Below are 13899 nucleotides of genomic sequence, written 5' to 3'. Positions count from 1 at the left end.
AAAAAATCACAAACATGACACTTGTAAATTAAATAATTTTATATATACTGATTTATTCATTAATGTGTAATATGTTTTATTTTGTAAACAAATCATAAGCTCTAAAAGTTTTTCAGAATTTTTACAACTCTTTTGCTTTAGACCATCTACAAATGTAAAATCTTAAAATTAAATTTTAGGGTTAACCTTGCATCTTTCTGGGGGGGGGGAAATGCTGCGATTGATATATAGTTTATTTATAGTTATTTTCAAAGCTTCAATGTACTGTCAAAAAAAAATTCATTGTTGTTTATTTAATTCTAACAAACAAGTTCTTGTTAAAAACTAACAAAATTAAAAATATTTTGCTTATAATTTCTGCACAGGAGAGACTTGGTGTTGTTTCCAAACAAAAGGAAATATATCGGTATTGGCCAAAATGAGTTGAAAAATATCGGCATATCGGATATCGGCAAAAATCCAATATTGTGCATCCCTAATTTGAACATCTATATACCTTATTGTGCAATTTTTTTTGAGTAGAGGTGTACTTTTAATAGCGTTTACCCCATATAACCGTATAGAATAGCCTAGCAATCACCTAAAACTCCATGGCAACGACATAGCAATCCGCTAAGACTACAACAATGCTTGCCCACTTTCCTAAAGTATTTTTCCTATTCATTTTTTCCTTAGGCCTTAAAAAAATTCTTAAGAGTTATAAGCTACGAACCAAACAAACCAGCTATGAGGTGAATTATAACATTACGAACTTTGAAGCAAAACAAGTATTTGAAAATCGACGAAAGTACAAGAATGTGTACTTAACGAATTTAATGAGAGAAAAAAACTACGGTCCCACTTTATATTAAGTGGCCTTAACTACTACTCTACTTACGTTTAAATTAATCATTTACAATGCAATTATTGTGTACATACACTAGGGGTGTAACGGTACACAAATATGACAGTTTGGTACGTACCTCGGTCACGGTCACGGTTCGGTATGATTTCGGTACAGCAGAATTCGTGCGGTACACATGCGTACCGAACCGAAAGACCCGTACCGAAACGGTTCGGTACGAATACGTGTACCGTTACACCCCTAACATACACTATATGGACAAAAGTATTGGAACACCCCCTTCTAATGAACAGGTTTGACTACTCAACACCTCAACAGCAGCAAAAGTGTTTTGCAATACAATATGAAATCAATAAGTACATTGTACTTATTTTTTGATGTAAGTACATAGTAGTTAAGTTGAAGCCACCTAATATAAAGAGGGGACCAGAACTACAATAGTTTTAAAGATAATACTGGTGAGAAACTACATTACCCACATTAAACTACATTAAACAAAAGCATTTACTATTGATAAACGACCTTGTAGCTTACACTCCTGTCCTTTCAGAAGTAATAGTGATAATTCCCATATGTAGAAAATGAATGGAATTTTACATCTGGAACCCAATTATTGCACTCTATATGCTCTGGCAACCAACTAGCACACAACTGTGGCACATTTCCATCAAAAAAAAAGTAGAAATCTTTATCAGATTTCAGATTTATCCGAATCTTTATCAGTCATCCGATTTGCAAAGATTCATTAAAAAAAACTTACACTCACTTCTTCTGTAGGTGAAGCTGGATCACGAATGATTCGCGCGAACATAGACGCATTTATGTAGATCGGGGGCGCATTCCCTTCAAAAACAAACGTAATCCACTGCTTCTTCAGCGGCTCAGATGTCGGGAGTAAATGACGACTGCTATGTTCATTATTACATCCAACAACAGAACACCTCAGTCGCTTAGGAGTCATTCTTGTCTACATCTGCTCAGGCGGTGAAACAATGGCGGACTGATGACAGCTCACTCAGGGCGGGTCTAAGGTAAGACACCAGTCCAGTCTGTGCTGAAATGCTACTTTCAATCAAACTATCGTGGGAGGGGCCTGTTTTTGTGACATCACACAGACAGGCATCTGAGATCGGCTCGATTTGAGAAATGGGTAAATATTTGAGCAGATTTAAAAAAAAAAAACACTAGGTGGATTTTTATCATTTTAGGGTGGTTGTGTACACACACTGCCAACACACATTTCAGTACAAACAACTTGTAAAAGTGCATGTAGCATCATATGACCCCTTTAAATACTCATACTGCCACCGGCAGAAGCGTATCTTTCTCGTTCCCATTCCCCCGTTGCCTAGCAGCCAAGGCAAAGTGTTGATGTTCTCACAGGCACTTCCTGTAAACACTTAAGACACGAGTCTCTCTGTGCAAAACAGCCCACTTCAGCGTGAGAAAATGGAAGTGTCTCATAGTCGAGACTTCCAAAAATATCCCTCTCTGAAAAAACTGTAAAAAAGAGAGACGTAGGCAGAGAGTAAAGTAAGATGTTTTTCTCTCTCTTTCTCTCTCCTGACCTTCTCATTTATGGAGTACCACGCAGTGAAGTCATCTTTCATTCAGCAGCAGAAGAGGAGAAATTGCTCTGTCTATCCAGCCCGACTTCTCATTCCATTACAGTCAGACTAGACTAGACTCCCGAACGCATCTCAGAAAAGCACCTCGTGGCCAGGCCTTCAGTTATATAAAATAAATGGGGGTAAATGTTTTTGACCCTTTCAGCACCGCATCTGTTAGACCTTCTCTAAACGAAATGTGGCTAATTTAATGTGCATTTAGAGGGTTGGTGTTTGTGATGCCACGGATATTAGCGCTGGGCATCACAAAAGCACTTATCGTGGCTGCAGCCGCAGTAGGCACTTCAGATTGACAGCGATTAAAAGCTTTGCGCTGGTTGTATAGGTGTATTAAAGTGTGTGGGCTTTCTCTAAAAGCAGCCATTCTGTGTTTTTCAGCTCTGCGGCAGGCATCATGACCACAGCTAGGTACCGACCCACCTGGGATTTGGCCCTGGACCCGCTGGTGTCCTGTAAGCTGTGTCTTGGAGAGTTTCCCTTGGAGCAAATGACCACCATCACCCAGTGCCAATGCGTCTTCTGCACCCTGGCGAGTAGCATCTAAACATGATTTCAAGGAATGGTTATTTTATTTTATTTTATTTTATTACTTAAATAGATAATAAAAAAACAATAAGTAAAATAAATAAAAATTATTAATATTGATAATTATTATAAATTAACAATAATTTTTAATTTTAGGTTATCAAATTAAAGTAAAATAAATGCAAGTTATATATAAATGTCGAATATATATATATATAGGGATGTGCATCTCATGACTCAGGCCGATACGATACGCATCTCGATGCATAGCCAACGATACGATACATTAACGATACATATGAAGCAGCTACCGATGCGATGCGGTACGATTCACCCCTGTTACTTTTTTTTTTTTTACAGTTTCTAGCCATGCAGCCTTTCTCTCTGGTTTTAATACAGCTGTACCTTTTATAGTTTGCAGAACAGATAGCAAAACACTAGAACATTACAAACTAAACTTGCTCTTTAAAGCATTAAAATAACTAACAAGTTAAAATCACTGAATTAAAAATGAAAATAAATAATAAATAAAAGGACTATATTTTAACTGGTATAAGAAACACACATTAACTCAAATAACTAAATTAAAAGTTAAAATCACTCAAATATAAATGAAAGTATATAAACAAAAACAGACTACATTTTAACTGGTAAGAGGAACACACATCAACTCATTTGAGCTTAGTAATTAGTACTGAACTAGCTTACATTTGATTTACCTATTACAATAGTCCCTTTGCAGTTACTGCTATCATGAAAATACACTTATATGAAGGTTTAAAATTCTACAAAAGACACATTTAATGTCCAAGAACAAATATTTTAGCAAAATGTATATTTTACTCAGAATTATTGCGCTACTATTCGATTGCGCTTTGTCTGTTAAGCGTGCATGCTCGCAGCAGCGCTCGTTCACTCGCGTAAGCCTCGCCCACTCCTGACAGCAAAATGGATATATTTCCGTGACTTTGACAAAAGTGTTGCGTTTATAATTTTGTTCAGTGTATATATAATAATAATATGTGTGAAGAATGAAGATTAATTCTGTGAATTATTTCATTTTTGACTGCTGTTTTAGGAATAGAACATCTAAAAATAAATCTGGAATTCTTACATAAGCTTCAGACATTTTGAAACATGTCTATATTTACACACAGAGTTCACAGCTATAGACAGATTCTCTACAGGCCGACTGAATCGTTTTTTTGTTTCAGAAATGTGATTCACAGTCCAGTAATAAATATTTGAGTCTTCTTCAACCCTCAGAGTTTTTCTGTTCTAGGAGCAGTTTCCATTTGCTGTTTTTTTTACACTGATCTGAGACCAGTTTTATTTATGTCATGAGGTTGCAAGCAACATTTGGGGAAAGGAAGCTTTTAGAGTAGGGTAAAGGGAAAACATCTCCTCATCTGATTCTAAGAGGCCTTGTCTTGGTTGTGTCTGAGCTCACTTGAAACAAAACTGCCTTTGTGTCTTAAGAGAAGCATGTTTATGGAAACAACTCCCTCAGAATTTCCCTTACCGAACATTCCTGAAGCTCAAATCCATTTAGTTTGTTGGTCTGTTCAGATCAAAATGTTATTTATCTGATATTTAGTATTTTATTTTACTTTTCTTTTTCTTTCTTTCTTTCTTTCTTTCTTAGAGAAAGAGTGGGAGAGGGGGATAATATGACATGAATATTTCTCCTGAAGCATAAAATAAATAATAAAATAATTGTTTTTCATAGCTTATTAAAGCAGTCAGTTCACAAATTGCTAACATTGGAGGATAATTAGTCTTGGACAAGTGACTGCGTCTTTGTTAAATTGAGATGTTACACAGCGTAATTGTTTTGAGGAAGTTAACAGTTCATTACAAGTGGTTAAGTGCTTCTGTACTCACTCTCACAGACACATTGAGCAATTTAAACAAGACGTTAAAAGCAGAATTTGTGTTCACATAATATATTTTTCTATATTTTCTTTTTAATTAACTCATTTTTAATGTCTTATTATCGTTTTAAAGTGCCTGAAGCAGTATGTGGAACTTCTCATCAAAGAGGGCTTTGAAACGGCCATCAGCTGTCCAGACTCAGTCTGTCCAAAGCGTGGACATTTACAAGAAAATGAGGTACTGTCAACATACACTACTGTTCATAAGAGTGGGTCATGATTCATAGGTTTTTTTTTAAGAAATCAATGCATTTAGCAAGGAAGCATTAATTGCATTGGTCAAAAGGGACAGTAAAAACTTCTACATTGTTACAAAATATTTATATTCAAATAAATGCTGTTCTTTTGAACTTTGTTCATCACACAATAATGAAAAAAAAAACTGTTGTGGTTTCCTCAAAAATATTAAGCAGCACAAGAGTTTTCAGCATTGATGATGATAGTAATAAATGTTTCTTGAGCAGCAAATCAGCATATTAGAATGATTTCTGAAGGATCATGTGACACCGAGGCCTCGAGGAATGAATGCTGAAAATTCAGCTTTGCCATCACAGGAATAAATTACATTTTAAAAATCTAATGAAATAGAAAACAGTTATTTTAATTTGTAATAATATTTCACAATATTACTATTTTCACTCACAAAACATTTAAAAACCTTACCGCCCCCAAACTTTCAAATAGTGGTGTACATATTCCTGCATTTTGTAAAAAAAAAAAATTTAAAAAAAGTAAATGACAGGAACTTTATTTTTAGCATTAGCGTTTTCAATGAGGGGTCCTTGAAGTAAAATAAAAAACAGATTTAAATCATAAAAATTCATGAAAAAAATACAGAGCTAATGATCTGTTAAACATTGTATAATGTAATAATGTTAATCTGCAGTTTTGCTAATCTGCTGATGCAGTTATTTCAACAAACCCTGCAATAGTCACAGCTTCTGAAAAAACAGCCAAATACATTACTTTCCAAATAAAAATCCTAAAATGAATCCATATCTCATCAAGAGGAGATTAAAACCCTTTTAGCTTAAAATGGATGCTGAAACCTCTCCAGTCTGACTGCGAAATCCTTCCAAGTATGAGGTCAGTCCGAGGGCAGGGTTCCTCCTCTGTGCTGCAGGCTCATTGTGAGGATGGCTGGCTCGTTCAGTGTCAAAGCATCAAAGCAGCTAAACCAGATGAATCAGACCCAGATGCAAAGCATCAGAGGCAGAGCAACTAAAGCATCTTTTGGCAGTCCTTAAAACTGAAGTATGTCGTTTCTGCACCACTAGCATCACCAAACGGAACTGCAAAAATGCACTATGCATATTCCTGCTGTGTTGTTTGATCTCGAGACAGTGATTAGATTGGAAACCATATTTGATGTTGGGTGTGTGTTTACCCACATCAAATTGAAAATGCTAAATGCGCTATCTGCAAAATTAAAAGTGCGTTCGTATCCATCAGACCACATTGATTCATAATTGCTTTTGTTGTCTCTCTTTCTCTCTCAGATTGAATGCATGGTGGCCACAGAGATAATGCAGAGGTACAGGAAGCTGCAGTTTGAGAAGGGTAAGTGGAAAGCAGCTGTCTGTCCATCAGGGGGGCAATTAGTATCAGACAGCAGCAGATGAGGCACGTGTGCGTGTTTGTTGATGGTGAGCTCCATGCTTGCTGTCCTAGATGTCTCAGGGTGACTCACTGTAGACAAATAGGCCGGCGCAGGTGTATGTGTGAGGATGAAAGGGATGTGAGTGGACTTGCACTGGACACGTGTAGGTCCAGCTGACCTCATGCTGTCGCAGAGTGGAGGCTTTTACCTGTGCTTTTTGTGTGTCTAACAATGAGAGCCTGCCACCTGCCGACACCTAGTTTAACTGTCTTTTTTTTGTATTTTCTGATTATCATGTGGGAGAAAAAGAAATCAGAAAGCACCAGATTTAAACCTGCTTTGTCCGCGTGAGCACCAAAGTTTTAAAACGCATGCTGACTACCATTCCACAGTCCTGACATTCAGTTTTGTATCTTAAAATATGTTCTAGCTATACTTTTTATTTCAATATAGAAGTAAGCTATTTCCTGTGCATGTGCGAGACTTCTGATTCATTAGCTACTATAGGTAAATAACTAGTGCAGAAAACAGTAAATTGTGTGATTATTATTACAATAATAAATTTAAATAATATAATTAGTAAATACCAGTTTGCAATATCAAGCAGCTTAACACACATTCAAGCTAAAAATGGCTACACCTGCTCTTCTGTTGAAAATAACGTGGACATTGAGTTTTAAAAGATTTAGGCTAAGTGTGTAATTATTTTTTTTAAACGGGTTTCTAAATCACTTCCTCTGGGCAGCAAAAAGCCCCGCCCCAAACTCATGCCATTGGTTGAGCCAGTGTTGCAATGTCAGGCTGGTCAGGATGTTTTGATAGTAGCACAGTGTTTACACTTTGGTAAATCTATTATATAAATTTGCATATATAAATACATATTTATATTTGTCATGACATAGGGAAACTTCAATCAAATAATCTTCACCTTCAAGACAAGCAGAGTGGATTTACATAAAAGCATTTCCACAGACAATATGTAAAACATGTACATATAAAACATTATATTTGTAAATATACATATGTTTACATATAAAATACCTATTATGTTGTTTTATGATTAAGTATCAAATTTCAATGGAAATTCATTTTTCCTATTAGCAAAATCTGTCAGAATCAACTTCAATAGGATAAACTGAAATTCACAGCATTTCAACAACTTATATTCATAAATTTCTAGGCTGATTTTGGATTGTTGAAGGTAAATGTAATATTATGCACTTATAATGTGTTCTGCCTTCAGAAAAAAATGGTGCAACCAAATTAAAGGGATATTTCACACAAAAAAAAGAAAAATTTGTCATCATTTACTGACCCTCCACTTGTTCCAAACCTGTAGAAGTTTCTTTAGTCAATTGAGGGAAACCATTGACTTCCATAGTATTTTTTTTTTTTTTTTTAATGTCAATGGCTACTGTCAACTGTTTTGTTACCCACATTCTTCTAAATATCTTCTTTTTCATTACTGGATGAACCATCCCTTTAAGTACAGAGTTATTTAAATACTAGCTAGCTGTTACTAAGCCTCTAGTTTGGAAATACCAATGCAAGTAAGAATTTACAAACTACTGGTGCAACCCTATTCTGGCCACCAAGAATTATTCTCTAACACGAGGTAAACCATGAACAGTGTTAAAATCCTGGATAACATTAATCTAGGATTAAAAATGATCCTTGGCTACCAATTTGAAGTGCGAGAGGCCCAACTTCATACCTTTGGCAGTGCCATTTCCTGAACAGTGCTTTATAATCCAGGGTTTAAGGCTTTACAAACCCTCTGTCAAAATTACAAGCGTGAAACCCAGGGTTAAAAGTGGACTTAACCTGGGATTTAAAAAGGCTCAGACCTAAGTGAAGTTCAAATGAAGAGTCTTTAAGTTTCCTCTCTGTATCTGAATTAGTCTGACCTCAAATGCCTTTAATTTTAACAAATGTAGCTTCAAGTCAGAAATCTCCCAGATCAAAAGACTTATAAAGAGTAAATTAGACTTGTGTTAATTGGATACGCTTGATCAAAAGCATTTATGTTCCCCCTAAACAAGAAAGACCAGAGGCTCTGTGCCTTGTGCTAAGCTTCTTTCATTATTTCTATCAGTAGGGGATCCCAGACTCTGGACTCTGATAGTCTCCAGTAGTTTGAACTACAGGATACATTTGCTTGAGGCATACTCTCTGTCCACCCCCTCCAGTGCATTACATTGCCTTGAAAAGGGAGAAACATAATAAATAAATGTAGTTATATGCAGTAGATGCTCCCATGCTGTGAGACTCCCTCTCTGTCTCTCTTTGGTTTGCATTCGAGGATTTCATGAGAACCGTGGCAGCAACATCATCATAAATGAAAGACTTGCAGTGAGAGAGAGAGTAAAAATGCGTTCATTTAGCCAATCAGTGTTCCTGGGAACTGGAGCAGAATCGTGGCTATAACATATCCACACTCCCAGAAACAGAGCCAAGAGTTCATGTGGAGTCACGCGTGGCCTGCCATGTCAGATGGAGAGGATGAGTGAGTTCGGTTTGTTTGTGTCTCACAGTGCATTCGGGGACGGATGAAAATGAATGCCATCCTGACTCAACAAGGCGGCTAAAAATGGCAGTCAGCGGATTTTATGAATACATAATTACCCCCAACCGCACATTACATACATAACCGAGCTTAGCCATATGTCGCTAACAGAGCTTTTATGCATTTGTCAGGCAGACAAGCCAGTAAAAGCATTGTGAAATGGATAGTTATGTCTGTAGATTTTTATTGAATTGGCAGCATTCAAAGCTATATATAGAGACCAGAATATCATAGAGACTTGAGGATGTGAACCAGTAAGAAACTCAAGTCACATACTGTAGCAACCACCAAGAACAACATATCTTGCAAACCTCCCAGCAAAACCCTAGTAACCACCAAGAACCAAGGTTCTAGAAATGCCATACCATCCAGAACTCCCTAGTAACCACTTAGAACCAGCCAAGGAACTGCCTAGCAACACCATAGAAACCACCTAGAAATGCCCTAGCAACCACTTGGAGCACCAACCATCTTGCAAGGCCCTAGAAACCACCTTGAACGTCCTAGTAACCAAACAACAACTTCTTAGCAACCGTTCAGAACACCCTGGAAACCACTCAGAACCGTCCATGCAACTGCCTAGCAACACCCTAGAAACCACCTAGAAATGCCATAGCAACCACTTGGAGCACCATCCATCTTGCAAGGCCCTAGAAACCACCCTGAACATCCTAGTAACCACATAGCAATGTCTTAGCAACCATCCAGAAAACCCTGGAAACCACTCAGAACCATCCATGGAACTGCCTAACAACACCCTAAAAACCACCTAGAAATGCCCTAGTGACCACTTGGAGCACCAACCATCTTGCAAGGCCCTAGAAACCACCTTGAACATCCTAGTAACCAAACAACAACTTCTTAGCAACCGTTCAGAACACCCTGGAAACCACTCAGAACCATCCATGCAACTGCCTAGCAACACCCTAGAAACCACCTAGAAATGCCCTAGCGACCACTTGGAGCACCAACCATCTTGCAAGGCCCTAGAAACCACCCTGAACATCCTAGTAACCACATAGCAATGTCTTAGCAACCATCCAGAACACCCTGGAAACCACTCAGAACCATCCATGGAACTGCCTAACAACACCCTAAAAACCACCTAGAAATGCCCTAGCATCCACTTGGAGCACCAAACATCTTGCAAGACCCTAGAAACCACCCTGAACATCCTAGTAACCACATAGCAATGTCTTAGAAAGAAGACATGAATCTAGAAACAAATCTGTAAGGCCCTGACAACCAAAAAAAGAACACCCTAGAAATAGACTTGCAGTACCCTAGCAACCACCTGGAACACCTAGCAAAATCCTGGTGAACACCAATAACAAAGGCCCTTTTAAACCACCTAAAAATTACCTAGTAACCACTTAGCAATGTCCTGACAGCTACCCAGGACACCCTAGAAACTGTCTAGCAAAAGCATAGGAAGAGCCAAGGAAATATAAACAACCTAGCAACCCCTCATAACACCCTAAAACCAGCTAGAAATGCCTTAGAAACCACCCAGAACACCCTAAAACTACCTAGAAATGCTCTAGCAACACCCAGACATCCAGATCTTTTGCACAGTCAAGCACCAATGACATTTTATCAGAGAATATAAACCTAGCTACTATTAAATGTATTATAATAATTATTATACTAATTATTAAATGTTATTATTTATTGAATAAATTGGGTTGTGCCCAGCCGTGAACTGTGGTAAAATCAATATAATGCACAGACCTCATGTGGCTTTTTGTCATATTGAAGTCTAATGTAACTAATGAATTTATGCAGAACTATGATTGGTAGCAGCTCTGGTATCTTGTTCCTGAGGGCATATGAGGCCATAGCTGCTCTTTTCTATCACCCCTCCATCTCTGATGGTGTAACCATGGTGACCTGTCAGCCCACATCAGCAGTTAGCAGCCGAAAATATACACTTGCAGAAACCACGTCTGATCTCTTCTCTCACCCCCTGCAGAGGTGCTGCTGGACCCGAGCCGGACCTGGTGCCCGTCCTCCACGTGCCAGGCCGTGTGCCAGCTGAAGGAGTCTAACACGGCGCTTCCGCAGTTGGTGCAGTGCAATGTTTGCACACTTGAGTTCTGTTCCGCCTGCAAGGCCAGCTGGCACCCGGACCAAGACTGCCAAGAGAACATTCCCATCACCGCGTTTCTGCCCGGAGAGAGCAGGTACTGTTGCCTGTTAAAGACTTTTTCTAGATTCGGTGCAAGCTGAGTTTAATAGAAGTGAATGTGGCCAATCTGTAAACGTTAAAGTACTTTGTTTCATCATTGTAGCCACAGCAATAAAAACAACTTTACATGATTTTAGTGTGGGGGGGGGACTTAAAAGGATAGTTCACCCAAAAATGAAAATTCTGTCATTAATTACTCGCCCTCATGTCGTTCCAAACCCGTAAGACCTTTGCTCATCTTTGGAAGACAAATTAAGATATTTTTAATGAAATCTGAGAGCTCTCTGACGCTCCGTAGACAGCAATGGAACTGAAACATTCAGTGACAGAATTTTCATTTTGGGTGAACTATCCCTTTAACTTTTTTCATAATATTCAATAATATAACTTTCTTGATAAAGTGATGTGTAACTGTAAAGTGACTGTAAAAATTACAGGAAAAACTTTAGAACATCAAATAATTCACAAGTTTTAGGAGAATAATTAATGTAAGGGGATTTATAAAATTATACATTGCCATTCAAAATTTTGGTTTTTTTTATGTAATGTAATTTTTCAAAATTCATCGAGGATGCATTAAATTTATCAAGTAACAATAAAAACATTTATAGTGATATAAAAATGATTAAAAATTATTTTTAAAATTCTGTTAATTTGAACTTTCTATTCATAAAATAATCCTGAAAAGAAAAAATCACTGTTCCGTTTTAAACCTTGAAAACATTTGGCTTAACGAATCAAAGTCTCTTAATTTTTCCAAGATCTGGGGTCCCTTCCTCCAATATTTACAGAATAGTTGAACTTAAAGATTATTATACTATTTATAGTATTTATCTGTTATGGCTATGATTTCTGTGGTGATTTTTGTCCCTGTCCTTGCGTGATCTATATTTATTTTATGTATTTTATTTAGGCATTTTTGTCATTTATAAATTCATCTGGCTTTTTTTGTTTTTTTTGGGTGGGGGGGTCATGTTGTTTGCTTGTTGTTATAAAACGAAAAAAAAATAATATGGAAAAAAAAAAATCACTGTATCATTGTTTCCACAAAAATATTAAGCAGCGCAACTGTTCTCTAAAAACATTTTTTTTTTCAGCATATTAGAATGATTTCTGAAGGATCATGATACTGAAGACTGGAGGCTGCTTAAAATTCAGCTTCACAGGAGTAAATTAAATTTAAAAATATATATAAAATAGTTATCTAAAATTGTAATAATATTGCACAATACTACTGTTTTACTGTATTTTGATCAAATGAATGCAGCCTTGGTGAGCATAAGACTTCTTTCAAAAAAAAAAAAAGTCTTACCTAACCTAAACTTTCATATTTTTGCTTTCAAAAAAAGGGAACAATTCTCACTATTAACTAGTTGCTTCCTGCATGCCTTTTATTAACATATTGGCTGTTTATTAGTGCTTTATTCCATGGACTGTCTGAATACTGTATTCTGATTGGCTGGCAGGTATGCATTAAAACCGTTTAATGCACAGGTAGTTCCAAGTCAGTTTAATCACCGTTCTATATTAATGCGCTGCTTTAATTGATGCACACAAACCCACACACACACACACACACAGAGAGAGAGAGAGAGAGGTCGGAGATCACAGATTGCGCTGCGCACACACATAAACTTGTTGTCAACGCTTCCCTGCGATTTTTATTAATAAAATAGCCTAGATACTAGATCACTACATTATATTTCTCCGCAACGAGGTGGTAAAATCGCTGTTTTTGAAGTAATTAATTGTTTGTAGAGAGAGATGCTCAGACGCAGCACGTAGGTAAAGCACACACAACTGTCATCTCTCTCTTTCTCTCTCTCGATCGATAATGCTATAATTCATTCAAATAAATGTGATCTTACTGCACTATTTCATCTCTGTGTCTGATTTTAAGCAGGCAGAATGCTAGAGCTAGTGAGCCATAACTGACGAAAATAACTTTTTTTACATTTTTACACATTCGGTCAAATATTGCACTGCAAAGAGCAATACTAGTTTTAACTTGTCTATAACTTGGCAAATGACCGTGGAATAAGCGGCATAATCAACGGCTTGACGTGCATTAAAGGATTTTAAATGCACTTCGCGGAGGCAAAGAACCACCCGACGCGAAGTGGAATACTGGATTTATAAAGTCGTGCATTTAAATTCCTTTAATGCACGACAAACCGTTGATTATCCTTTACTTATTAAACACATATTCTTCATGACCATATTCTACATCCCTAATTAGACTCAATACCTAAACTTAACTGCCTTAAAGGGGTCATATGATGCGATTTCAAATTTCCTTTCTCTTTGGAGTGTTACAAGCTCCGGATCGGCTTTCACCGTGGACGAAGCGGAGTCCAGCCCGGGGTCGTCACATGTGGTTGCTGCAAGCCCTCCGGCCGCTCCTTTGTCGAATCCGCCGGCCGCCGCTCACTCAAGGCCGCCGTGTATGATGCTGTGTTTTGTTGTGAAAGCGAAACTACTTTGTTTGGCCTTCCAAAAGAGGACGACTGCAAGTAAGTTTTTTTATATTTAAAGAGTTTTTATATTTTATATATTAAAGCGAGTTTTTTGGGCAGTGAGTAGGGCTTGTTGTTTGTCATTTCTCAGATCACAC

General features: G+C 37.4%; 1 protein-coding gene across 5 annotated transcripts in view; it reads left to right on the top strand.

Moving 5' to 3' along the window:
* Nucleotides 1-13899, top strand: part of rnf144aa (ring finger protein 144aa) — a 37090-nt gene that overhangs the window by 15118 nt on the left and 8073 nt on the right. For all 5 annotated transcript variants that reach the window (XM_016475486.1, XM_016475485.1, XM_016475482.1 and 2 more), the window contains 4 exons: nucleotides 2851-3001; nucleotides 5005-5109; nucleotides 6431-6491; nucleotides 11070-11280. In XM_016475486.1, the coding sequence (XP_016330972.1) occupies nucleotides 2867-3001; nucleotides 5005-5109; nucleotides 6431-6491; nucleotides 11070-11280 (512 nt within the window). In that variant the 5' untranslated portion in view covers nucleotides 2851-2866. The remainder of the gene's footprint in view (nucleotides 1-2850; nucleotides 3002-5004; nucleotides 5110-6430; nucleotides 6492-11069; nucleotides 11281-13899) is intronic.

The sequence above is a fragment of the Sinocyclocheilus anshuiensis genome, unplaced genomic scaffold (assembly GCF_001515605.1).
Source record: "Sinocyclocheilus anshuiensis isolate Anshui unplaced genomic scaffold, SAMN03320099.WGS_v1.1 scaffold676, whole genome shotgun sequence".
In the NCBI taxonomy this organism is placed as follows: Eukaryota; Metazoa; Chordata; class Actinopteri; order Cypriniformes; family Cyprinidae; genus Sinocyclocheilus; species Sinocyclocheilus anshuiensis.
This window is presented reverse-complemented; position numbering and strand designations above follow the sequence as displayed.